The following is a 27,787-nucleotide window of genomic DNA, read 5'->3' on the forward strand; positions in this document are numbered from 1 at the left end:
CAGCCAGTCACTGCAGGGATCAGCTGCTGCCCCAGGGTGGGTGATGCTGCACCTCACCTTGAATGTGTGTGTGTTTTCAGTGTTCTCATGCACAACATTTTGCAACATCTCAGCCCTGCAGGTGGTGGTGTTAATCATAATTAATAATCTACTGAGCTTATAAATATTGAAATTGACTTTCCCCTTGGGTACTGAGTAAGTCTGGGGCAGGGTGGGAAACAGAGCTTCCTAATCCCAACTCTACATAGAGTACTGACAAAAAATAACTAAAAATCTAGAGATCTACAGAAAGGCTAACTACTTCATGTGGTGGTGATGAAGAGTTGTCACTGACACTGATGGAAATATGTCTGAAAAGAGGAGACAATACAGTCCTCTTCTTTTCTGGAATGTTATATACCATAATTTAAAAAAAAAGGTAATATTCTTTTACATATAGCATGAGTTTGACAGACATCAGCATCTGTTCCAGCATGTTTCACTCTATAGACATAACATGGATCAATAAAGCTATTATTTTGCTGGCATGGTGCAAAACAGATCTGCAAAGGAAATAAGCTACATAAGGAAAAAAATCTCTTATTGGGTGAAACTGCATCTACAACAAGGCTTTGCTGTGCTGGGAGCATGGAAACATTATACTCCTATCAATTATAGTTAAATTGGGAAAGCGTTTGCATTCAGCCCAACCTCCAGTTGATTTTACTCAATATGAGCCTAATAAAACAACCAGTGAAGGCAGAGCGGGAGGCTTTTCTTTTGCTTGGGTTTCTAGGTCAATAGCCACTGATGTTAGCTTGATAATATAATGGAGTCTGTAAGCAAAAAAAAAAAGGTGCTGCAGATAGACATAGTTATCAAATAATCATTGAAAATAATGAGCAGATAGTTATCAAGTAATCACTAAAAATAATCAGAGAAGCTGTTGTATGAACATTTTTTCTAGATCAGATTCCTTAATTTTCATTTCTACTGATACAATAGAATGGGTTTTCTCTCAACCACCATAGTTCTGTCTTAATTTAATATTCACTAAATGTTGGATATGATTTGCCTGTGTTACAGTGGGACATGTAGGGTTTTAAACATGAAATAAAATCATACATGGAAACTGATCATCTGTGTCGTGTATCACACTGTGAAGACATCCAAGCAAAGCTGTTCTTAGTTTCTCCTTACATTATAGAGTTGTCAGTTCAAACAGCAGTCTGTAATTTATAGATCTTTTTGTCTGTGTTCAAGCATGGTGGAAAAAATTCAGTGTAAAGTGCAAGAAACTTAATTTTCTCATTTTTAACCTTAAAAGTTTGTGTGTCATTAATATACTTTCAGAAAAATGCTTATTTCTCAGGATGATAAAGCCTTAGAATTTAATGTGTTTTGCCTTTGGTAAGGTAAACTAGACTGTTCACACTGACCTCCCAGTTAAAGCGTTATGAAATTAACTTAATACTGTTTGAAAATTCCATTAATAAAATAATGATCACAGTTCAGTGAAGCAACATGGTGCTTCTAATTGGGGTTTCTACATCCAATCTAAAAGATAATCTCAATAATGGATTAAAAAGTGATGCTGCCTGGATTCCGCACATGGTACTTTGTGCAGCATGTGAGCACTTTGCCATTTCCTCTATGTATTAAGCACGTTTATGCAGTAACAAAGTGTAGCCAGGCTTTGTTTTGAACTTGGTGTACTAGTAGCAGGTGGTGGCAAGTGGCTTTTAGAGGACAAACTGGCAGACACAAGTTAAGTGATGTTTTTAGGAGGGGGAGCATACCTCTTCTGGTTTTGTTGTAATTAATATGGATAAGAAAGATGATAATGCAGCCACCTTAGTATCTGCCCATACATGTCAACTGAATATGTTCCCAATATCTCTGTAGATCTTGAACTCTACCTGCTGGCAGGAGCCTCGCAGTGTGTTACCGCATCTCTCCTGCTGCTGTTGCTTTTGCCAGGTGAATTATTGCTGTTACAGAAATACCAGTGTGTTGCATTACACATTTTTGGTGTGTAGGCATGTCTCAGATTCGTTGCTAGTGTTAAATCCAAAGCAAAGTGACTTTAATATTTTCTGTTTACCCTTGTCATTTCTAGTATTTTAGCATGCATTATCTCATGCACTCTTAAAAAAACCCCAGCAAAACAAAAGCCAAAACTAGGCTGTGTGTAACCTTAGATTGTTATTTTTTTTACTGGGCTATGGAACTGATGTGTACATGTTTTCCTGTCTCAAAAAGTAGATTCCATTCTCTGTCATGTGATCCGTTACAGTTAGTCTGCAGATGCTTTTGAAAGAGCAGCAGGATCACTTAAACCTCCAGTAAAATACTTAATGCCAAATCCATTGGCTTCTCTTCTGCTTCATTTTGTTGCTGGTTTTTTCATGCTCATGATTACCACTTGCTTTTTTTAACAGAATTTGCTGTGCGTTCATCTCAACCAGTCACTGTTTTGTAGGGTTTTAGACTGTCCACCTAGACATAACTAAGGTGTTCTCAAGTTGGCTGAGTTCAGGTACTAGAGTGTGACTGAATGATTCCATAGTTGAAATCTGTGATAAGGGCAATTTGTTGTTAAATAAGTTCAGCCCAGGAACTGCTAACAGCATGAAACTTAATCTCAATTCACAGGATCATTACTTGCTGTACGTATGACTTGCTGCAGACCTTTGGTGACCAGGGATTGGACAACTCATCGGAAGACTTGTCAGAAAACGTGAATTGTCTAAAACTTGTGTATAGTGCTGAGGGCAAAGAAAACCTGATGTGATGCAGTGTTTATAGCGATTGTTAAACTGCACATCTCTTATTGCACTTTCCTCCTTTGTTCTGATAAGTGGTAAGAGTATAACTTTCTGTTGTGTTTTACAAGTGTTAGTGCTGGCACATGTGGGAATTAGGAGAGGTGGACAGGACAAAAGGGATGGGGTTGTTACAGCAGGAATAATTCTAAGGCCAATCGAAGCAATAGTGAGTATGATATATTTTGTACAATGTGGTATTTTTCAGAAGTATATGAGAGTTTGGTATATTTGCAGGAGAGTTCGTATAATTCAGTTCAGATCTTAATAGTTCAGCCCTTATCAAAACTTCCCATGTTTACATTTGGGCTGAAAAGCTGAGTTTCTTAGGCAGGTATTTAAAATTCTAAACAAAAAAAAGTGCAAATCAGATCCTTCAAACTGTTTCTGAGAATTCAGCTAGAGGGGAAGAGTATGTCTTCTGTAGCAAATCCTATTTTGGTAATCAGGCAAACCTTTCTAATGCGGTTTGTAGTTTAGAAGGGATACCTAACTTTTTGGCTGGAGAAGACCTCCCAGATTTTCTGGCTAAATGAGTGGATCATGATTTTCAGAAGCTTTAAATGGAAGTGAGTGTGGGAGAAGTAGAACGTGGCAAGAGAAACCTAGGGAACAGTGAACAACCAAAAAGTGAGGTTTGGTGAGGCACTGGGTGTGGAGAAGAGGAATGGGGAAACTGAAGTTTCACACATCTAGGTGCTGAACACCTGTGTGGTGAGGAGGAGATTGTAAGAGAGAGGAGATGTAGTCCTGATGGTGGAGGAGCTGGACTGTGGGAGAAGGGGATAAAGAAGTTAATGGAAAGGGACTGAGCCTGGGAAGTGGTGGAAATGGAATGGAAAACTAGTGTACCGAGCTTGACTACGATTACTGGGGCAATTGGTGTTGGGTTATGTTGTGGTGACAAGACCATAGGAACCAGGAGCAGGATTCATAGGGGGTGAGACTAGAGAACAGCAATCCGCACTTTCCCAAGAAGTTGGAAGGATGAGAAATTATTCTCTGGGTGGGCAGTAGCAGTGGTCATGCTGGTAGCTGATGAGTCAAGATACTCCTGCTAAAGTCTGGCCTGGTCACAGTGCCCATCTGCCTCATGATGCAGAATCCAGACCTTCTGCTTGTTACTTCAGAAACATGCCACATAAAGCAATTAAACAGCAGTCTTTCCAGTTGTTAGCTGGCCAGTTATTTCCAAGAATGTCTCTTACATTTGTGGTTATGACCATAATGTAACACACTGCTTGGAAGCTGCTTCCGTAGCAGTTGATTCAGCTGGGAAAAGACATGTGGAAGGGCTCAGAGAAATTGTGGCTGCCCATCCCTGGCAGTGTTAAGGGCCAGGTCGGACAGGGCCTTGAGCAACCTGGCCTAGTGGAAGATGTCCCTGCCTGTGGCAGAGGGGATGAACCTGCATGGTCTTTCAGGTCCCTGCCAACCCAAACTATGATTCTACAATGAGAATGAGCATGGGAGCAACATGTCACATAGTTTGTGTAACCTCTGTATAAGGCTTTGGTTGTTACCCTGTAACAAAAGTTTGTGCCTTGACTTTTCTCCTAGACTGTCTGATTTAGTTTGCTCTGGAATGTGCAGCAGGATATAAACTCACAGCATGTCTCACCAGGCAGAAAAAAAAGGCAGTGTGACAGCATAGCCAGTGCAGGAGGCAGGGTCTTAGACTCATAGAATCTGTCCTCTTGGGACAGAGGTTTCTCCTGTGTGGTTATGGCGGATCTCTTTCCAGGTGTGCTCTGTCTAGAGCAAAGCACTTAACTTGGATCCCCTGGGAAAGTTTTGTTTTCCCCAGGATATCTATTGGAATCAGCTGGTGAATTGCAATTCTGATGGAGCTGCACAGAATTTGTAGACTAGAGGCTGTGACACTTTTCCCTAAAGTGAAGCAAAGTGGAGAGCATGTGCTGCTGCATACCTGGAGATTTTATCTTCATGTGATTGTGAGGCTTTATCATAATGTGATCAGAGACATTTCTAAAATACCTAAAATACTATTTAATTATTTATATTAAGGTTGGCTCTCTTCTGAATGGATTAATGAGCAGCTGGTGTACCCTCACTAACAGGGAATAACCTGGATCCTGCTACAGATTCTGAATGTGAGCTGGCTCCTCCAGCAGTCCATTCCAGTATGGATGTGGTATATAGCTCTCTGATTGTTGAGGAGTAAATAGTTCTGTGTGTCTGTATATCACTACTTCTAGGCCGGTATGGACTCTCAGAGCAGAACTTGAAATACTTCAAATCGTATTGTTATTGCTGTAGACTTTATCCACCTACAGGTAACTGAGAGAACGCACAAACCTGTTTATGTTACTTGTAGAGCTGATCTGATGCTGGCATTATTTTTGACAAATGTACAGGTTGTTCCTCTATGACTTGAGTTGCGTGATGACAGACACTTCTTTAGTGTACATTTTCTAACATTCTCATAGCATCCCATATCCTGTAAAGTAATCTCAGTTTAGGAGCTGAATGCTGCTAAGCAGTTATTTTCTTTATCCAAAAAAATCTTGTGAAAGCCCTTCTTGAGGCATTAGTTCTTGCCAGTTACGAAGCGTGTATGAGTCACAAGGGAGTTACTTAATGCTGTGTTTGTGATTACTTGTGACTTGTGAAATTTTAAACTTGCTTTACCTGTCTATGTGAAGCATTTCCCTTTTCTTCCTCTTTGCCTGGCCACATTGCCTTGTTAAAGAAAGGGCACTGTTTATGTACCTGGGTACCACTTGTTAAATAAAGTAGGTGGCCTCTGATGCCATTTTGCTGTTTGACTGCATGGCAACGTTTCAGTCTAAGAAGCATTTGAGTGAAAGCAAGTGTTTTGCATTAAGCTTCTCAGTATGTTGTAAAAATAGTATGAGCAAGATATAGAACTTAGACATGTCTCAGACATTGTATAACTTTACTAAATAAATAACTTCTGTCTTCTCATCCTCCAAGTCATCTTTTTCAACTATCTCAGCAGTTTTATGAGTGCCACTCATGGTTTCTGAAGTGCTTTGACACTAAGTTATAGTTTTTATTCTTTCCTTTTATGGCTCATTACTTTCTGAAATGGAGCTATGCTTCTTTAAAAGCATAATTTTTAAGGATTTTTTTTTCCAAAAGTGGTGTGTCCTCATTTCTTAAAATAACGTCAGTTTCTTCATGTAAGTCCACATCTTTTGAACTGAGTATGATGATGAGGCACTGCTGTGTTTTTGCTCTTGCTTTTAGGCAGTGACAGTAGAACAGGTTCTGGTATCTGGTAGTGATATTTTCAGTGTAACATCCAGATTTTCGGAGTGTATCTGCTTATGGCAGAATGGGATGACTTAGGGACACCCACTGTGTTTCAGATGTGGTCTTGCATAATGCTTGTTGCAGAAAAATACCCTGTGTCCCTCATTCTGCCTCACAGCTTTGCAAAATAACATCTGTGCATGCAATCACCTGCTCTAATTTGCTTCTGCTGTTGTAATTTGTTCCAAGGCACAAAGTCACAGACCCAGTGCAAAACAGAAATAATAGAGCCTTCTGTGTGAATGACAGAGCTGTGAGTTTGGTCTTTCAGACTGTGCCTCTCTTTTAATATGTTCATGCTGGATTAAATGACACACTGTAATAAGTGGAATTTATTAAGGCTTCCTGTCATGTCTCTCTTGTCTTCACTTTTTTATGTTTTTTCCAAACCTCAGCTGTTTAATATTGATTTTTACTTAGTAGATATGTAGCTCAGGCTGATTATTTTAGGAGAGAGTTGTTATTTTAAAAATTATGCTAGAAACGACCTCCACATTACTTTGCCCATTCGGTATCTTCATCTCCCCAGCCTGCATTCCTGTGCTTTGTGTATGGTCTTGAAAGACGGCTGAGCTGGAGCAAGTCCAGAGGAAGGCCATGAAGATGCTCAGAGGGCTGGAACATGTCTCCTGTGAAGACAGGCTGAGCATGCTGTGGTTGTTCAGCCTGGAGAAGGCTCTAGGGAGACCTTGGAGCAGCCTTCCAATGCCTAAAGAGCACCTACAAGAAAGCTGGAGAGGGACTTTTTATATGGGGACATAGGACAGGGGGGAATGGCTTTAAACTGAAAGAGGGTAGACTTGAATTAGTTATTAGAAAAAGTTTTTCATTATGAGGATGGTGAGGCACTGGCGCAGGTTGCCCAGAGAAGCTGTGCCTGCCCCATCCCTGGCAGTGCTCAAGGCCAGGTTGGACGGGCCTTGGAGCAGCCTGGTCTAGCGGAACGTGTCCCTGCCTGTGGCAGGGCATTGGAACTGGATGATCTTTAAGGTCCTTTCCAACCCAAACCATTCTATGATTCTATGGTGGTGGTATGATGTCTGGGAGTTTGTGTTAAGGACATACCTTCTGCTTTCCATGTTTAAATTCTCCTTTAATTTAGTCTTTCCTTGGGGGGGTAGAGGAAATGTCACAATTCTGCACATGTTCGGTGAAGGCTGTTTATTTTTTACACTCAGTTATTCTGAAGGTTTGACTCCATGTTGAGCAGAAAAACGGTTCAAGAAACTGCATTTTGGGAATGCGGTAAAGAGTAGTTAGTTAGATCTGAGTGAAAGTAAACTCTGGGGAGATTAAGCTGTACATGCAATATCACTAAACAAAGCTGCCCAGAGAAGGCTGCAACCCTGTTATCCTGTTCTGCCACCCCTCTTTTTTCCATCTTGGGTGACTGTTGAGCTCTTCCACAAGCCAGCTCAGCAGCAGAAGTCTGTTGGAGCAGCTAGTAAATTGCATAATCTCACAAGGGGGTCTGGGGAAAGCAAACCACTGGAATTGGGGGTGTGTGGCAATGGGGGGGAGTAATATGACCTTCCCCACATGGGATGTAGCTGTTAGTAGTGAGCTGTTAAATCTGACAGATGAGAACTGCATAGGTGAAGGAAAGCAATTTGAAGCAAGGAGCCTGCTGCAGAAAGCAGGACTGACTCAGTAACAGATTTGGAACAAAGGGTCAAGTCTGAGAGGGAGAAGTTGGCAGAAGAATCAGCCTGTTAGAAATGTTCCTTTTCAAAATGCTGAGAGGATCCATGCTTTTTTTCATTCTCACCATTTTTTGCTGTGAAAGCTAGAGGAAGGATGCAGTTTTGTACGGAAATAGTACGTTAGTTCTAAAGGCTCCGATTCTGCTGATAGGTCTTGATATATCAATTTGAATGCCATGGAATTTCTCCCTCACTTAAAGGATTAGGAACTTGTATAGAAAAGCAATGCTTTCTTAAAGCTGTAAAATAAAAAATACGAAACCAGGTGCAGTCTTACTTTGTTTGCATTTACAAATATGCACCATTATTTTTAGTCAGTGTCTCTGCTCTAGCCAGAGTAAAGAATGAACCATATTAAAAGACCTCATAAACATTTTGTTTCTCATAATTCTGCGTCTTACTGTGCTGTATTCAAATTCTGATCTGAGTAATTTCCATAAAACCCTGTGAGTGATCACCTGTAGTGAGAGTCTTTCTTTCATACAGCTTTCACTGTGTTCTGCATACAGAGAGAACTGAAGGATGAGAGGTTGGTTCTAAAAAAAACCAATCAACCAAAGAAACAAATACAACCCTCCCCAAAACCCACTTAGCTGGGCACATCTGTAAATATTAACGTGGCAAAGCACAATTGCATATTCTGCTTTTCTGTATTCTGTCAATCCGTAAGTAAGATGCCAGGAGTTGAGTAATACTGCTGAAGAGTGTTGTGGAACGTATGGGCTAAGGCTGGCTTCACCCCAGGAGCTCAGCTGAGTTCCAGAGGCAAAAGCATGTGCACCCTTATTTTCCATGGTGGAGTTTATGTGCCTTGGCAATGCATTGTCCTTTCCCTCTGTGCATTTGCTTGTCTTGCCCACTGTAGACGTGGACTGATTGGGGGTGTGGTGCATCCTATTCACTTATGTGTAATATTTCTAATTTCATCCCCTGGGTTACAGTTAAAGTTTAGTCTGTCTGTTCAGCAGCTTTGGGTGGGGTGGTTTGAGTTCTGCTTTTTGGGGGTGGGTGGATGAAATGCAAAGAGGTGCTCTGCAGGAATTTTACACATCATTCTGGTACTCAGTTGAATGCAGTAGTATTGCCAGTCTGTGTCATTGGTAATATTGAAAATGCTTGTGTTATTGAAAGTTTTGTCCTGTTTTGATATCTGTGAGTCTGAAGCTTTAGATACTTGGACATTTCTCCTAAAATATCTTGTTTGACTACACCATTTACTCGTTTAAACACAATATTGAATTATCAGTGGAGTATTTGATAGCAATTTAAAATGTAACAAAATCCAACAAGCATGACAAGAAAAAAATATAAAGACACTGTCTGTGCCTCGTGTTAATGCTGTTCTCTTTTAAAAAGGCTTTCTGCTTTTGTATAAGAAGTTGTAGTGTATCTGTATGATGTATCTGGAGTTCCTGCCTAGCCAGGAGTTGTGTCATTTATTTCTCTGAATGAGATTTTATGAAGTATTGGGTATCCATGACTGTTTGCCTCACTTAGCAAAGGGATGACTGCTTTCTTCTTAACTGTAATCTGTACATCAGCATTAAATAGCAGGTGTACCAGAGGTGACTGCAGAGTACAAAGGCTAGGGCAGAAACTGCAGGTATTATATCTAGATATACTCATCACAACTAAAATACTCATAGGTTTATTAAGGCTTATGTGAATAATCTTATACCATGTTTTAATTCTGGGGTTTGTGTTTTGGTTTTTTGGGAAGGAAGGTTTGAGGCCATGACTACACAGCCACCATGATCGCTTTAGGTCTGAAGTGCAGGGCACCTTTCTCAAAGTGTCCAGAGTCTTCCCTGTGACACTCCTGTGGCTGCACAGGGGGCCAGGCTGTGGAACTGATACATGCTTAAAATAACAAAAATCTTTTTTTCTCCTATTTGTCTTCTAGTAGCTCAGTTTCTTGTCAGCAGTAACACAGTAGCACAGATTGAAGTTGTATTGAAGTTAGCCTGTAACTGTGACTTGACCTGTCAGACAATTATAGCAGTGGATGTGGGAAATAGCTTTTTGTTTCTCTGGGATGAGCTCTATTTCTGTTTTCCTTTCATCCCATGAAAGAATGGCTCATATCTGAGGGTGACCATTTAAACCCAAAGGGTCAAGTTCAGCAGAGTGGACTCCAGAGGTATGATGTCCCATGCAGCAGTTCTGGGGAATTTCTGGAATTATCTGTGCTAGGAAGAGGTTTTTTGCTTATGCATTTCTTTGCTGAGAATTTATGTATTGGCTTTCTTCAGCAGTTTTCATATTAGCTTTTATTTGGTCATAACTCTCAAGCAGACAACATACCAGCATCTGGGTGCAGATGACCTGATACCCCCTCTTTGAATGTGAAATTCTTATATGCCAGAAAAACAATCACGCTTTTTCTACCTTCTTTAATTTGCATTAGCATAATTAGAAGATGGATTTGCTTTAACTCCCCCCCCCCCCTTATTGCAGCAGGCTAGGCAAGCTCTTATTTGCATCTATAAAATATGTTTGGGAAAGATGAAAATGATCTTTGCCTGAAGTGCAGTGCTCACACTCTGAGCTTCCAGACAAATCTATTTGTATCGAAAGTTTAAAGTTAGCTGTTTTATAGTAAATATTACCAATCAGTACATAAGCTGCCTATGAATTTTGTTAAGAATTATTTCAAATGTTAAAATGTTCTCCTACTTTATATATATGTTTTACATATTACAAAGTATAAATGAATAAAATAGCAGCTCACATTATATTAATGTGGCTTAGGTGTTAATGGACAGATTCTGCAAACCCTGAGCTTAGGACCTGTTGTTATATTACTATGTCTTGACAGAAGTTGGAACATTCCTTGTAGGAGGCATTGCTATTTGTGTTTTCATGATAGAGCTCTAAACAAGGTGGTCTGAAACCCATTGCTTAAAATTGTGTGGGGTTTCTTTTTGTTTTCCCTTCTGCAGGTGTGATGGACAGGTAGCAGAAGATCTCACTTGGATATCAGGGAATCAGAATGACTGAGTGCTTCCTGCCTCCCACTAGCAGCCCCAGTGAACACCGTCGGGTAGAGCACAGTGGAGGTCTTGCTCGTACTCCCAGCTCTGAAGAAATCAGCCCTACAAAATTCCCTGGATTGTACCGCACTGGTGAGCCTTCGCCACCTCATGACAGCTTGCATGAGCCTCCAGATATAGTATCTGATGATGAAAAAGAGCATGGGAAGAAGAAAGGAAAGTTTAAGAAGAAAGAAAAAAGAAGTGAGTAGGAAACTACTCTTATTTCATGCTTAGAATTTCTTCTTCTCTCTTTCTTTCTCACAATTGCTTAGTATTTCCAGTGCTTTTTTTAAACTTGATTAGGTGTGAAGGAAGCTAACTTGTACAAGTAGGCTTTGTGCAATACCTGTTTCTCTTCCAAAGAAGCCCACACCTTAACCAAAAACTGGTTTTGTTTTTTGCTGCACAGGTACAGGTGCCAAGCATATGCCCGGAATTACTAATAAACTAGTTTATCCAGGACCTTTAGCAATGCATTGGTAATCGCCTGGCATGGGCTTCTTATAATCTCATTATCTGTTCACATTCTAAGTGGAAGTTTACAAGTGTATTTCTAAATAGATGGGTTTTGAAATTGCAGCTGAGGGGCTAAGATAAAACTAAGTTTGACCTGAATTTTGTACTTTTTAAATTTGGAAGAGTCAGTTTCAACAACTTTAGCTCTTTTCCCTTATGTCTCATGTGTTCAGACTTTGCTGTTGTTAGCACCTCAGATTGTCTTGTGCACACTGCATCATTGTTTGAGAAGCAGTAAGATCTGTGTCCTTTTTTTTCTCTAGCTTCTCATTTTAATCTGATCATGCAGTTTCCACCAGCAGTGCCAAAGTGGTATTGCAAAGTTCAGAAATGTGCAAGCCAACATTGAGATCTGAATTTGCGAGAACCAACAGTTTAAAGGTTAGAGGAAAGTAAAGCTTTGACTGTAGAATCCATTCTTTGTCAGTTTATCCCTGTCCAGAATGGAAGTTTTCATTTAGAAAGTGTACCCCTCCATCAAAACAACACAAGGGAAATCTTAACTTCCACCTTTAGATTTGTGCAGAAAATTTTGGAAACATGAAATAGTTTTTATTCTGTAAGAGTTCCTCTACATGTTCTGAGAGAACAAAGCCCTTGGAAATACTAATTTGGTAGTGAGCTCTCTCAGTACCAGAAAGATCTTTCCTGTCCAAGTCTCTGAAACCTAAATATCACAGCCCACATGCTGGGGCTTTTTTTAACTGACATTTGTTTTAGCAAAACTTCAAAATAATGTTCCTCTTCTACCATGCTTCTGTCTCTGTGGCCTGGAAGTTCTGGCTGCCAGTGTACCTCGCTACTGCTTACACGTGAAGTTTGGAGGATCAAAACCAATGAGACAGCACACATTATTCTGTGAGAATGAATCTGGTGACTGTCTGTAATATGCATGCACATATTTAAATAATTACTCTTTAAGAATTGCTGCCACTGTGCTGCTTTTAATCAGACCAGTTTCCTGGAATGCAGGAATTGTTTCTACCACAGTTTAGAAGGACTGTTGTTACTCTGTCTAAAGACTGTGTGCCTGAATACCACTGTTAACTCAAAAACATATTATCCTCAAGTTAAACCAAACAGTTTTAATTCCTACAGGTTTTAAGTGATTTCTCAGGGTTTTTCTCTAACAACATTAACCTAATACAGATTTTGGAATGGTGATGAAAATTCAGTATTATTGAATAGGTCTTAAATTCAGGCTGTTAGTAGTTGGGTTTTTTTTACTCTTTGCAAATCAGCTTTCTTTTCTAACCCCGCATTAGACACCTCTAAATTTGGAATTCTTGGAGGTCAGCATTATACATAGTGTGGGTTTCTTTGTGGTATAATTCGGTATGTCTCTTGGTGACAGTGTAACTGAAGGCTAAAGAGGAAAAATGCTTCTTCAGCAAATACATACAAGTCTGTGCACATTAGCACTGTAGCTGCTTTCTTCCGCAAGAGATCACAACACATTTTATAGCTGATGTAAAGAAATTTTTGTTACTTAAAAGAAGCTTTAAAGGTAGAAAAAATCCTCAAAAACACAAAAAGGCAACACGTAGGAAGAATCACATTATCTCCTGCATCTGTACTGTAAAAAACATTCCACATTTCTTAGCCCTAATGTAAGTGTGTCATGTAATTGCCAGCCAGGTATAAGAGTAAGTTATGTCTAAAGCTTTCAGTACATCTTGTACAGTCCAAAAATAGGCATTATCGTAAGTATACCTTGAACAGACATTTTACTTACCTAAATGACAGGTGTTCTTTACAGTTGCTTAACATGGTTGATTGTTTTAAGAGTCCCCCTTCCAGCTTTGCCTGTTGTTACTCCTTCCGCACTTCTGATTCTTCAGTTTCTTCCACCTTTTCAGTTTTTGGGATATTTTGATAATACTCTAAATGTAAACTTTGGAAATGTTTTGGATATAATAGAAAATTGAATACTGGTTTTGATGTGGAATGTTGGCTGCTGGAAAAATGTTTCAGCCACTGATCTCTCTTCTCCACTCCTCTGCGACAGACTGTTGGTTAGCTGGAGAGTGAGTTAGATTAGGGGACGTATGAGGGATTAGAATGCATTTTATTTTCAGTAGGATAGTTTCAACTCAGATGTGCTCCCTAACTCAAAGGATCCTTTGTCCATGCAAGACTTGTACTGTGGCAGCAGGAGAGCAAAAATAGACCTTTCTTCAGCAGTAATGATTTCTATGAGACAGTGACCAGCATAGTCGTTTTTTAAGATCTAATGTTTAACCACCTGTCAGTAGCTGTGTGTTGATAAAGTCATAACATTGCAGTTCCTTGCAAAAGGAAAAAGGTTCTAAGACATTCTTAAGAAAAAAGCTATTCTACCCATTAGAATCTCTGTAGATAAAGAGTCTGTATGTAGTAGATCTTACTCTGCTTATTCGTTTTACTTCTGAAATTGATGGCGTTGGACAGCATGGGTTCAATATACAGCTGGATTTTTTGTTTAGAATCATTTTCATTTTCTTTACAGAGAATTGGTTGAACTGTAAACAAAACTGTTTAGTGAAAGGACAGTAATATCATTGGCATCAACTCTTCTGATGCTTTCAGGAAATATTTTGAAGGCCAAATCCCAAATGTGTTGGGCAGGGGTGTTCTTTTGGGAGGTAGATGAGGGCTGAAATACTCTTATTGTTAACTTGAGGACCTGCTCCAATCTTCAGTCCAGATTGGGTGTTAACCCTTATCTCCTTCCTCTGGGTTGCTGAGTTGAGGTTCTAGTGATCTGTGACTGTCAGGTACCAGATGCCAGCCTATTCTCTCTTCTGTCATCTTAAGGGGTTTTTATCCAAAATAGTTTCTTCTCAGGAATTTGGACATCCAGCAATCATGCGAAAGCTCTAATAGTATTCCCAGCTCTTTCACATAGACGAGTGGCATGTGAAGTTGTCTCTGTTCTTATGATCCTTCACTTCTGTGCAGAGTGCTAATGGAGATGGATTCTGCAGTAGCAGTGGGTACTTCATGTGTATGGGGCAGGTCTGTTACAAATGTAAGGAGGCCATTGTAATCCTACAAAACAACCACATCGCTGCTACTGCAAGCAGAACATTATTTTAACTGATCTGGTGTGTGGGGAAGCTCTGAATACAGTTCCCAGACCTACAGAATAGGAAGTTACTACAGTTTCCTACCCATGATAAACATTAGAGGCTCTTCATGTCAATGTTTATCTTTGTGTTGCTACATTCTATTCTACTGACAAATTACTATGTATATCTATACATCAATGTGTATTTATTTAGCAAAGTACCATTTGCAGACAGTTTAAAAGTCTGCTTTTCAGTGCCAGTAATTATTTTAAATCAAAACCAGGTAAGGCAAATTCCATATTTCAGCTTCATTTACTCTCCTTGCATAGCCCTGAGCAGTAATTCGAATGCATAATTTGGGGGGAGTGCTGTGCTCACATCAGTGAGTTGAATGTAAAACCAAACTGATCCAATTGAAAGTTGGATAGTAAGTGCTGGTAGTCTCTGTAAGTCGAAGTTTCTGTTAATAACAAAAATACATCTTGTGGCTGAGGAGAGGAAATAAAAGCCATCTACCCAAGCTGATTATGCATCCATCTGTGTCTTGCTGTTTTGTTTAGAAATGTTATATGCTGATGGCAATCCCTGTGATGAATTGAAGTTGGATAACTAATGCTAGCATTGCACTTTGGTGCCTGTAGTCATATTTGACCGACTGATTCTTCCATATGTAAAAGTGATCCATGTATTCTTTCAGTGAAGTAATTACTGATGCATGCAAATTTCCCCAGGGAGCCAAAATGAGGTGTAGAGGTATAAACAGCTTAAAAACTCACCAGAGACCTGATGCACAAAATGTATCTTGTGGTAGGTTTGATAAGTGGCAGTTCTACATAATGCAGCCCTTTGTGTTAACAGTAAATGATAGCTTCATCATAAGAGTGCAGAAGAAGCATTCCCGAGTACACAGACTGATAGAAACAGTGGCCTCACTGCATAACAAAGTTTTTAAGCCTGTAAGTTAAATTTTTCCAGAGTAACACTGAAATATTTTATTGTTTTTAAAAGAGATTTTCATAATTTTCAGTAAGATAAGGGCTGTACTTGGAGCATCCAATTTAAAATAACTGCAGTGAAGGTATGCTTGTGGAAGGTCTAACAAAGTCTGAGCAAGGAACTGGCAGATAGTCCACTTGTTATTCTGGTAAAATTGGAGTATTTATTAGTGCTGGTCTCATACAGGTCAAGGAAAATGTCATTAACATGCACTAGAGTGATGGGAAAATGCAGAAGTACTGGAAGTCTTGAGGAAACAGTGAGCAGAAATACCAGTTTACTGACAGCAGGTAATACTTCTTTCCAATGTTAAAATCACCTGGTTTGTCTACCGGTTTTGATAATTCCTCCTGTATAAATGTAGGTTGTTTATATTTCAATATATTGTATCCCTGGTGGAAGGGATACCGTAACTTTATTAGCAGAAGTATGGTAAAGAAAACTGGGCTACTCTGAGACACACAAACCCGCTCTTGGTATGAGTGGGAGATTCTCTGTGAACCTAAGTAGTATGTATTTCTAAGCGTTACTGAGACAAATTAGAATAGGCTGGTTTGTATTTAACTTGCTCCTTCCTGCCTTCTCATGAAGTCAAGAAATACCAGTTTCAGTAATGTGCTATTGCTGGTGTTATGTTACCACGGATCTAGGAAAGCACCAAGGTTTGTGTTGCAACATGGAGTGTTGAGACACTAAGGCAAGTGTTCTGTTGGGGACATTGACTTCCAAGCTTGGGTCCCCTGTGCTGACCCAGGTGACATGCTGGGGGATGACTCTATGCTGTTTGACTGTGATCTGTCACAGCAGGAAAGGTTGAGGGGCAGATTGTTCTGGGCAATGTCTGGTGGGGATCTGGCTTTCTGCTTGGAAATTAACATCTGTGAACCCAATCTTGAAGCACTCATTCTGACAAAACACAGTGGTGATGTGTGCTCCTCCTTTGTCCCATAGCTGGTGCATCAGCAGTTCTTTCTTGTATCAGAGTGAGATGTGAATTCTTCATTTAGGCACTGCGGGTTTCCTTAGCCTTTTCTGGGTTTAGTTTACAGAGTGGATGGTGATGGTATAGCTGGTAAACTGGGAGGATGAGACCTGGCTGCTGGTTGTGTCCAGATAACATCTACACTTACTATAAAAATTCACTGTGACAGGAACAGTGCTACAGTCTTTCTCTGTGTTGTATGAAAGTGTGTGTTTGGTAGCCCTAGGGAGGAGTCCAGAGTGGGGGAGCAAGCTGCTCCAGCAATTGTAATTATTTTATGGCAGTTCTGTGCTTTAGTACATTTCTTGTATTTATTTGACTGTTAAAAGCTGCCTTCTACAGAGCAGCCAGGGAGGCTTCAAAATACAGACAGCTCCTTGGACGTGCTGAATTAATGCTGAGCAACTCTGCCGCTTGGTATAATTTCGAATTGGAAGAACAAAAGACTGAATATTTCCTGGTTCTTTTGCATAAGATCTTTTTACCTGTAAGAATTACAGCCTATAATCTCTCTTGTGTGATGGGTTCTCTCACAATCTAAGGAGGTAATTTTCCACCACCCAGCACTATGCAGGAAGAGCACTTAGCTGTCAGTGCACTTCCTCACTTGGGCAGAGCCGCTGCCTGTGGGTAGTGAAAGAGCCTCAAAGGATCTGTATAATGGGGGCTTCACACTGAAGCAAGAGCTGGCTGCCCTCTGGTTTGGGGGACCTGGCTGGTGCAAAGGGCATGTAAACTGTTGTCTTTGTTGACCAGGTTTCAGGCTTACTTTTCTTAGGTGTGTGCGTAAAATCAGTTAATTGACTTGGAAGTTGCATTGGTTTGTGTGTTGTTGGTTTGGTTGTGGGTTGGTTTTTTGTTGGTGGGGTTTGGTTTTTGTAGTCCCGGTTTGAAGATTTGCTTGTTGTTGCCTGGAGGACAGGCAGGGCTTGCTGCAGAGGCGTAGCTACTAAAAGCCCTGGTGCACATTTTAGACGGCACTTGGTGTGGTGCTGCTCAAACAGTGTACTCCACCCATTGACTTGTTTGAAGCTCTCTTTAAGGCAGATACCTTCACGGTCAGGTATTGTGCTAATGTTACTGGAATTGTTTTATTTGTCAAGTGGAAAAGTAAGTGTGCTTGGGCCTTTTTCTCTTTTTTGTATTTTATTTGAGACTGAAACTGTTAACTTCATACTGAACAGTCATAATGTTCTGGGGAGGGATTGGGGAGTTAAGTGGCTGAAGTGTAGTTTTTTCTTAAGGGAAGCTTGTAAGACTTACGTGTGTGCAGTAGATGATCCTTAACAGCAACTCTTACACTGTTGATTGCAGGAACGTAGAGAAGTTGCCAGACAGTTGTTTTTATTTTGCATTTCCTTGACTATTAGATGGGAAACCAACCCGTAACATGGACATTGCCATTATGAGTAAGTATATAAAGTATTAATTGTTTAGATTGGTCAGGAGCTGTGGATTATCTTTGACGTGATTATGCAACCTTGATTTAATCCTTGTCCACTTAATTGTGTACAAACTAAAGAAAACCTTCTGCAGAGTCAGGCCAGTGCTATTTTTTTCACTCATGTTGCTTTCATTTCTCCTTACATACTTGTTCTCTCCCTCTTATAATATGCTATCTAAACAGACTTACAGCTGTCCTCTTGCCTTCTCCTTCTTTGCCCAATAGCGGAAGGTTATGCTGCATTTCAAGAGGACAGTTCCGGTGATGAAGCTGAAAGCCCTTCAAAGTTGAAGCGGTCCAAGGGAATACATGTCTTCAAGAAACCCAGCTTTTCCAAAAAAAAGGAAAAGGATTTTAAAATAAAAGAGAAACCCAAAGATGAAAAACACAAGGAAGACAAACATAAAGAAGACAAACATAAAGAGAAGAAGTCAAAAGACTTAACTGCAGCAGATGTTGTAAAACAGTGGAAAGAGAAGAAGAAAAAGAAAAAGCCAATTCAGGAGACAGAGATACCTCAAGTGGATGTTCCAAGTCATAGACCCGTGTTTGGCATTCCTTTGTCTGATGCAGTAGACAGGACCATGATGTATGATGGTGTCCGCCTGCCAGCAGTTTTCCGTGAATGTATAGATTACGTAGAGAAGTATGGCATGAAATGTGAAGGCATCTACAGAGTTTCAGGTACTCTGGGCACACTGATGTGCAGGTTCCTAAGGTCTTTACTTGCTATTTTCCTACTAATTGAACATTCCAACACCTAGAGACTTGTTAATAGCTGCATTCATTTTAATTATCCAAAAGGTTATCAAGTAGTTAAAGTTGAGCAACTTGTAAGTCCAAAGTACCAGAAAAATTGCTGAAGTGGTGGTACTGGTTACTGGCAGTAAGGAACCACTTGGTTTTGCCTTCTGTGGTAGGGTGCTAACAATGAATAAAATGTTAGTATGGGCAGCTTGTGTTTTTTTACTTCTGCATTAGAAATGCAGTACTAGTTGATTGCAAAAGCAAAGATGAGATACAACCACTTTATTACTTCAGCTTCCCACTAAGTTGCTTTTTCCAGTTACTTCCATTGTGTGATTTTTTTTCCCCCTTAAAAACTTATTTTCTTTGAGCAAATACACTAATAAGCACAAAATCCAAGTTCCCCTAATTAAGCTTAGCAGCAGCAGGCTAATTAACCATGGTGGTTGTGTAACACCAGCTTACATAAATGAAACACCAGGTTTAGTCACGTTACAGAGAACGGCCCCTTTGTTTGTGAGCTGCACCTTCGAAGTAACTTGTGTAAGTACCTCTGTGGGTATGTTTAAGGGAGCAGGAACAAGTGAGAAAAGGAATTTGAGGAAAAGCAGTGAAAAGCAGTAATCAAACAGTTTTAAAGGCTTCATTAAGCTGTCTTCATGCTGTCCATCTGCATGGTATGTGGTAGGCATGCATAAATACTGCAGCAGGTTAAGCAGCTTCTTCGTCTTGCCTGTTGGAACATTCTGGTTGTGTTTTTGTCAAGACAAGATGTGTTGGGAATTTTCACAGCTAAAGGTGTGTTTTCCATAAGTCATTTTTGATGTCCCTACTGTCTCAGTGTTCCCCTATGCAACAGCACCCTCTTGTGTGTGTCAGGCTGTTTAAACCGAGAGCGCAGAGAGACAATTTCAGTGGTGTAACACCCTACCAGCTGTTGTGATGCCTAACTTGAACATGAAACTGAGCATATTTTACCTTGCATTTCCCATGGGCTTAGTGCACCCAGCTTTGCTGGTTGTGTATGAGCCAAATTGGTGCAATTCAGATGGGTGCTTGAGCTTTAAGAATGAAATTTCCTCAAATTTGGGAAGATTGGAATGTCACTGAGTTATAAAAACACCTCCCAGAAAACTCTGGTTGAGTAACTTTGTGAACACACTTTCTTTCATGCAGTGCCTCAAGTCAAAAATCCTGTACTGCGGAGGGCCAGCTGGAAAGCTGGAAACTAAAAAGTGTGGGGTGTGTTTTGGAAGAGGAAAGCTGTTATAGGTAGAACTTGTTTGGGAGAGGAAGGCTGTTATAGGTAGTTGATATAGGTAAGAACTTGAGTTGAGAACGTATTTGCTTCTTGGCTTAGGGCTCTATAATTGAACAGCCAGAAAACTGCTGATTGAAAATGCACAATTGATCGTGTGTTCCCCTGCCCTTCCTCACCCTGTTTTATGTTCTTTGATGGAAGGGAATGCTAGTGCCAGTTCCAATTTGGAGCTTTAGCAGGGCTGTGTTTTTTGCTTCATAGGAGTAGTCAGTGCTTTTAGAAACAGCAATCTGTGTAATTTTGAGTCATGATCTTAATTTTGTTACACGTGGGTAACTCTTAAAAGGTGTTCCTCAAGTAGTTTAAATTGTAAAGGGAAGTGAAATAAGTGCCTCTCAAAAAAGTGTAACTATAACTATTATACGTTTACAGTTGAAGATTTCTCTTAATTCTTGATCTGAATATTTTAAGGAATAAAATCAAAAGTTGATGAGCTAAAAGCAGCCTATGATCGAGAAGAATCTCCCAACCTGGAAGAATATGAGCCCAATACAGTAGCCAGCTTGCTGAAACAGTACCTACGAGAACTGCCTGAAAACTTGCTTACCAAAGAGCTAATGCCCCGCTTTGAAGATGCTTGTGGGAAGAGCACAGAAGCTGAGAAAGTTCAGGAGTGCCAGAGGCTACTGAAAGAGTTGCCAGAGTGTAACCATCTCCTGATTTCTTGGCTGATTGTGCACATGGACCACGTTATTGCAAAGGAACTGGAAACAAAAATGAACATCCAGAATATTTCTATAGTGCTCAGCCCTACTGTCCAGGTACGTGTGCCACGCAGCAGTGCTAGAGCAGAACTTCAGCCCAGGAAAAACTTCTTTGTAGGAGGTAAAGGGTATTGTCTGATAACAGTTAAGCTAAATTACAGCTTCTCTTTATATTTTGGAAGCTAAACTGCTGGGAAGGGAAGAACAAAAGACTTCTGAATGTGAGCTTGCATACTGTGGGTCTGACTCCTGGCTTACTATGACAGTATTACAAAGACTGCTGTCGGGGTTTTAATTCTGTTGCGAACAGAAGTCATTTAATGTTGTTTGTCCAACAGTTCATGCAGATACACAATTTCTGTGGGCTTTTGATTCAGCATTAATTTAGTGAAGACTATACTGTTGCTTAATTTTAGTATCAAGCCAATGAATCCTGTCCTGCAAACAGATCTTCCTGGTGCAGTAATGACTTTTGTAAGACAAAATACCAAAGCCATTTCCCTGTCTGCAGTCAGGGAAAAACAACTGACTTGCTTAGTTTTCCAGTAAGAGTTTGTGGATTCTGGGTTGATTAATTCCTTAATAAACATCTTGGAAATGTTTAATTTAAATACAGTTCAGAATTAGTCCTGTGGATAATGGGAACATGGCATTATTGGGTGTGTGTCTTCTAGAAGAAAACCCACACTTCAGAAGAGCTTGGCTTTATAATTAAGAGCCTAGGAGGAAGCCCAGTAGCGAAAGGGCTGGGCACTATTATTCTTGGCTGTTTTGCTGTGCCAGACACTTCCTAGCTAAGAAAAGAAGTAACAATTAATACAAACCAGTGCAGGCCCAGTCATGTTTTTTGTTAAGAAGTTTTTAGTGATTAAAATGCAGGTAGTGACAGGATAAATGTTCGCATTTTAATGGAAGATACAGTATCAAAACAAATAGTTGCTTCTGTCTCATGTTAAAACAAGAACAACAGCAACAGGCCCTTTCAAACTCCTTCTTCTATTACAGTAAATCATGAGAGACATTGTAGAAATTGCTTACATGTTGGGGAAGAGAAAGCCATGGTGTGGTATGGTTTTATTCCCTGTTACCAATTGTTGTCAGTAACCACCTTTACACTAGGAAAAGGAAGGAAATACATCTCATCTACCAGAGATGGAAATAATTACAGTAGGTTAACATTTGTCTGCATTTAGCATGAAACTGCCTCAGATACATAGGTAAGAGACACAGATTCCTTGGGGACAGCACTGAGTTGTTTAAAGTATCATTTTTAATCAAGATTTTTCATCTCTTAGGACAAATTAATATCACTACAAGTCACAGAAAGGCATTCTAAAGGCTGTTTCTGGAGAAAGATACTGTGCTTCACAGGTGGAGATGATGAGAATAAATTGTCTTAACCAATGTTCTGTATGTCCTTTCTCCACAGATCAGCAACCGTGTCCTGTATGTATTTTTTACACATGTTCAAGAGTTCTTTGGGAATGTGACCCTGAAGCAGGTGACAAAACCTCTTCGCTGGTCAAATATGGCAACAATGCCAGCACTTCCAGAAACACAAGAAAGCATCAAAGAAGAAATCAGGCGACAGGTTGGAGATTACTTTAGTGTTTTCCTGTTTACCTTTGCCCTGGCTTTTATACATTCAGTACTAAATCCTTATAAGCTTGTAACAGACACGCTAGTTCTATCACACTTGTCCTATAAGTGGAAACTACTGAAAAGAAATCAGTGATGCTATTCCCTGTTTATGGGTACAAAGCTGTTATGGCCTTGTGATGATTATATAGAAGAGCAATTCACAAAAGACAGGGCTATGTAGTTCAGTACTTTTATGGTGGGAGAAAGGGCCACGGGGATGATCAGGGGACTGGAGCACCTGCTATATGAAGACAGGCTGAGAAAGTTGGGTCTGTTCAGCCTGGAGAAGAGAAGGCTGCGTAGGGACCTCATAGCAGCCTTCCAGTATCTGAAGGGGGCTTACAAGGATGTTGGGGAGGGACTCTTCATTAGGGACTGTAGTGATAGGACAAGGGGTAATGGGTTAAAACTTAAACAGTGGAAGTTTAGGTTGGATATAAGGAAGAAATTCTTTACTGTGAGGGTGGTGAGGTACTGGAATGGGTTGTCCAAGGAAGTTGCTAATGTTCCATCCCTGGCAATGTTCAAGGCCAGGTTGGACAGAGCCTTGGGGGACATTTTCTAGTGTGAGGCATCCCTGCTCCTGGAACTAGATGATCTTAAGGTCCTTTCCTCTAAAGGTCAGGAGGACATGTTAAAAAGAGTTTGATTTCTTTAATATTGCTCTTCAGCTGGTTCTAGATCATGTACTGAATGTATGTTAACTCTTGTTAGTTGACATACTGAGCTTTGAAAATCAGAATCCCAAGCCTGTTGCCATGAAGCCAGAAGGATTGTTTCTTTTTAGCCTGCTGTGCTAGGATATATCGATAAATTGATTTCTTTGCAATATTTCTAGGAGTTCCTACTGAACTGTTTACACAGAGACTTGCAGGCAGGGATAAAGGACTTATCCAAAGAAGAGAGACTCTGGGAGGTGCAAAGAATTTTAACAGCTCTCAAAAGAAAATTAAGAGAAGCTAAGAGACAGGTGGGTAACTTCTGTTTATTTACCAAGCATCTAAATTGTGGATCCCTAATTTGTGACAGAGCAGACCATGTTTCAGTCCTTTTACTGCACATTTTACACCTTCACTTTACACGGCTGATGGGCAATTGCATTTTCTGGTTAGCTGGCTCTCCCTAGGGGCAGCAACATCTCCACCCTCCTGCACAGCTGTTGACAAAAAACCCCCACCATTGTATGATTAAAAACCTAGTGTTTGACAGAGCATGGATTCATTATATGCTTGGCATAATGTGTCCTGGAGTAGCAAGAGGAACTACTGGAAAGCTCAAGGCTAACAAACTTCAAGCATGCTTTTTTAAACTGTCATATGTCCCTTGCTGAACACTTTCAAGACAACCACGATGGTGATTCTGTATTTGGAAAGTAAATAACATGTTCCAGAAATCTGTTTTTACAGTAAAGTGGCTGGGGAAGCTGTTCTTTGAAAAGTTCTTCTCTTTCTCTGGCAGGAGTGCGAGACAAAGATTGCACAAGAAATTGCCAGCCTGTCAAAGGAGGATGTCTCCAAGGAAGAAATGAATGAGAATGAAGAAGTGATAAATATTCTGCTTGCACAGGTAGGTGGTCAGGACTTACCTGCTTGTTTGCTGGTATTTTCTTGCTCCATCTCTCTCAAAAAAAAGCCTAAACACCCTTTTGTTCCTTTGTGATTGGAAATAGAAGGCTTAAAGGGGTCTAGAAGGCTTAAAGGGGTCTCTCTATTAAAAGACAAGGCTTTGTTTTAATGGTAAGTAAAGTAGGGAAGGAATGGCAACCGCAGGAGTGAAACAAAGCTGAGGAGACTTGTTAATAACAGCAGAAAGGAGACACTGTGCAACAGCAACGACCACCACCAGAGGTAGCCTCTGTTGTTGAAGTACTTAGAGAGCCCTTATAAATCTGCCCTGGTTTAATACTGTTAACTACTTCCCTGCTGGTCAAAGGGAATAAAGCAACTATTCTGGCTTTTTTGCTTTCCTTTGCTTCCCTGAGTAGCTCTGATCTTCTCTCCGCTGTAGTTGCCTCCTTAGATTCACCTTCAAAGATATATTTTGTAATTCAGGTTTTCTAGTTATTTTACTGGTTAGCCAGAGTTTCCCCCTGTGATTTAAGGAAATTGGCAGCCAAACATGCCAGAACTTGGTGCCTCATCTCCACAGCTATTCAGTGCAGCAATCATGAGGATTCAGAACAGAAATGGTTGGTTTTCAACTTGTATTTGCTTTGAGGTCTTGATGAGTCAGAGTTCAGAGCACCCCTGCTGAAAGTCTGTCAGAGAACAGCACCATCACTTACCAGACGTTCCTGCAGAAAATAAAGTCAAGGTCTGAAGTGAACTAATTGATCATTACAGGAGAACGAGATCTTAACAGAACAGGAAGAACTGCTGGCCATGGAGCAGTTCCTGCGGAGACAGATTGCCTCCGAGAAGGAAGAAATAGATCGCCTTCGAGCCGAAATAGCTGAAATACAAAGGTAAGAGGGGAATTGCCCACATCAGAGCTCCTGCCCCACATGTGCTCTTCTGAAACGATTCTCTCAACCATACCTGAAACCTCAGCCTGGGAATATCACATTTGAAAGACGCCTCTTTTTATTGCAATCTCAGGAACTTTGGGCCTTTCAGGATATTTTCTGTTAGTGTAACGATGGAGTTAGAAACTAAAGGAAACCAGATCCTCTGCTCTTAAAACAAAAAAAAAATCCCCTCTGGGCATCACTGCATTATTAAATTAAGCTTTGAAAGGAAATTCTGACTTAGTTTTCAAAAACATTGCAGATTATTCAGTGGACCCAGGTTAACCCTTTTATGCTGCTATGGTTCCGGCAGCCTTGGGGAGGTGTTTGAATCAGTCTGTCATTGATCTTTCAGTCGCCAGCAGCATGGCCGAAGTGAAACAGAGGAGTACTCCTCCGAGAGCGAAAGTGAGAGTGAGGATGAGGAGGAACTGCAGGTCATCTTGGAAGATTTGCAGAGACAGAACGAGGAACTAGAGGTAAGATTGGAGTCTTGGCATTCCTTGGCACTCTTCCCCTTCTGGTTACTGGATTTAGTCTGGCCAGAGATACTTGCACATGTGCAGACTCATAGTCTGGCATCAGTTGTCCCTGGGCATAACAAACACCCATGTGCTCTGTTGTGTGCAAGTCCACGTTGCCATCTGGGATAAGAGCATAGCTCCCTAGCACAGTGCTACATGCCCCCTTAGCTCCAGCCTGCCTCTGCCAGAAGGAGCCCTGACATTTGTTCTCCTTGCTTAAAGATAAAGAACAATCACCTGAACCAGGCAATTCACGAGGAGCGAGAGGCCATCATAGAACTGCGGGTGCAGCTCCGGCTACTGCAGCGAGCCAAGTCAGAGCAGCAGGTGCAGGAGGAAGAGGACCCAGAAAAACGTGGGGTTGTTTCCCAACAGCAGCAGAGAGACAGTGTCCTGGAGACAAAAGCAGCCAAAGAGCAGCCAAAAGCAAGCAAGGAGCAGCAAGTGAAGCCATCACCAAGCAAAGACAGGAAGGAAACTCCAATTTGATCAGGCTCCTTGGGTATGCGTGAAACCAACTGAACTGTGCAAATTACTGTAATCTGAGTCAAACTGCACAAATGAGCATTGCTGGCTGTATACATTCTGTAAAGAAACCTTTCTTTTAGTCTTGGAGACTTTTGTCTCTTAATACTTGTGGCTTCTACTCATCAGACTCAGGTGAGTTTGGAGAGGCCAGAAGAGTTCTGCAGTTCTTATCAGATTATTTCGAGAGTGTTTCCTTCAGGTGATTTAAAATAATCCAGTAACAGTTTTATTTTAAACCAAAATCATTCTTTACCTTCACTGGAGCAGAATTGGAAGATCTTATTTTCAGTAAATAAAACCACCCCCCACCCACACTTCCTCATTATTTGCCTTGTGACTCTCTTCATCCTCATTCACCATTCCTTCTGCTTATTGACCTAGTCACTTCTTGCTTGTGCCTTTGATACCTTTCTGATGCAGATGCTATACAAGGGAGCTTTAAATTTATTCTGGGTTGGCTGAAAACTTGGGAGACTGCGGGGTATTGTGTTAACCCAACATGCCCTTAAGCTTCATTTTTGTTCTGAGATGTACTGAATAAATGTAAAGACTTGAGAGATGTTATTTATGTCCCTGTATAATGGAAACGTTCATCAAGAGCTGTTTGTGTCTCTTAGCCACGTAGGTAACCCATCTGTAAACCACCATCCTTATACCTGTTCATGACAGGCTGTACTCACGCTGCTGCCATCCAGTCAAGAGTGTTTTCTTCATCCATTCTAAAGGTTCCAACTAAGCCCGAAGTCCAGGCTATGCCCTGGGATGCACCAGGGGTTCAGCAACAGCCTCTTCTGGTTGTTATTTAAAACACAACCCCCAGCAGTTCAACAGCTCCTGTCCATCCACGCTGGCATTCAGGGGCCTTTCAATATATTAATGTTTCAGATACACTCATGACTCCACCTGCAGACAGTGAACTCCCCAACATGTGTAGAGGCGATCGTGTTTTCTAACCTGGATATTTATTTTCAGCACCTGTTGGATGGGGTTGTATTCTTTCTCTATTGCACTGTTGTGAATCATTGGCCATGATTTGATTTTGTACAAATAATGCTTTGATATGTTATAGAAAACAGCATAGTATTTTTTTAAAATCTGGGGAAAAAAAAAGTTTATAAACACAGAAAATGTGGTCGGGTGACAAATGTAAAGTAAAGCATCCTCCCTTGCCTTCGTTACATACATTTTATATTTGCTGGCAATATTTAAACTTTTTGGTTTAATTCACACTAATTCCTATTGAATTGTCATGGGTTTTTCTAATGTTGTTCAGACAAATCTCTTAATATCGGTTAACTTTTATTTTGTTAGGATTGTATTTATCAAGCAAATAAAATCAACAGCCATTTGAAAGTAGTTTCTAATTTACCTGCTTCATAGTGCACACGGTAGTTACACTTCTTGGGTAGCTACCTGCAGCAGAGAGGTTTAAATGAATTCAGGCTTTCTAATAGCCTTCCTCTTAAGAGAACACTGTGTACAGTGCAGTGTTACAGGAAGTTTCCACAACTCAGCTGAAGGCAGAGTTTAATTTGATCAAATTAAAGATTTTAAGACTTTGCTTCTCTATTACTGCTTGAGAGTTCAGTGGTGGAGGTAAAACCCATCCTGTTTATTCACATCATGAATTCGATACATGACCACTGTTCTTTGTCCTGCAGCCTTGCACTGCACTCAAAGTGTTCCCTTTGAAGTCTCAAATTGAGGCGGGATTGTTGCTCCTGTGGCAATACAGCAACTGTAAACCAGAAATTCATTTTCAAAACCCCTTGAAAGATGTTTCTGTGACATTTTCTTTCATGTTCTTTCAAATGGTACAGCCAGTGACACAGTTATTGATAAAACTCCTGTAAAGCCTGCAGTTAAAACCCAAAATGCAAGTCAACACTGGCTAAGCACCACCCCATCTCACTGAAGCCCAACAGCCCCAGGGCAGGGGGCCCAGGGACCCAGAGCCCTGTTCAAAACCAGACCCTGGCACGAGGG

At 40.6% G+C, this 27,787-nt stretch overlaps 1 protein-coding gene across 3 annotated transcripts in view; it reads left to right on the forward strand.

Moving 5' to 3' along the window:
• The window catches only part of RALBP1 (ralA binding protein 1), a 37,334-nt gene extending 10,177 nt beyond the window's left edge, over positions 1-27,157 (forward strand). Inside the window, exons 1-10 of one of the 3 annotated variants that reach the window (XM_031052829.2) lie at positions 17,358-17,449; positions 17,701-17,795; positions 18,056-18,514; positions 20,310-20,659; positions 22,032-22,193; positions 23,082-23,213; positions 23,702-23,809; positions 24,586-24,707; positions 25,105-25,228; positions 25,496-27,157. In XM_031052829.2, the coding sequence (XP_030908689.1) occupies positions 17,777-17,795; positions 18,056-18,514; positions 20,310-20,659; positions 22,032-22,193; positions 23,082-23,213; positions 23,702-23,809; positions 24,586-24,707; positions 25,105-25,228; positions 25,496-25,762 (1,743 nt within the window). In that variant the 5' untranslated portion in view covers positions 17,358-17,449; positions 17,701-17,776 and the 3' untranslated portion in view covers positions 25,763-27,157. Of the gene's footprint in view, positions 1-10,749; positions 11,044-17,357; positions 17,497-17,700; positions 17,796-18,055; positions 18,515-20,309; positions 20,660-22,031; positions 22,194-23,081; positions 23,214-23,701; positions 23,810-24,585; positions 24,708-25,104; positions 25,229-25,495 lie in introns of those variants that run through there. The other 2 variants (XM_031052830.2, XM_034061255.1) reach the window with 2 other exon arrangements.
• Positions 27,158-27,787: the final 630 nt, after the last annotated feature.

Source organism: Melopsittacus undulatus, chromosome 1 (assembly GCF_012275295.1).
Source record: "Melopsittacus undulatus isolate bMelUnd1 chromosome 1, bMelUnd1.mat.Z, whole genome shotgun sequence".
Taxonomy (NCBI): domain Eukaryota; kingdom Metazoa; phylum Chordata; class Aves; order Psittaciformes; family Psittaculidae; genus Melopsittacus; species Melopsittacus undulatus.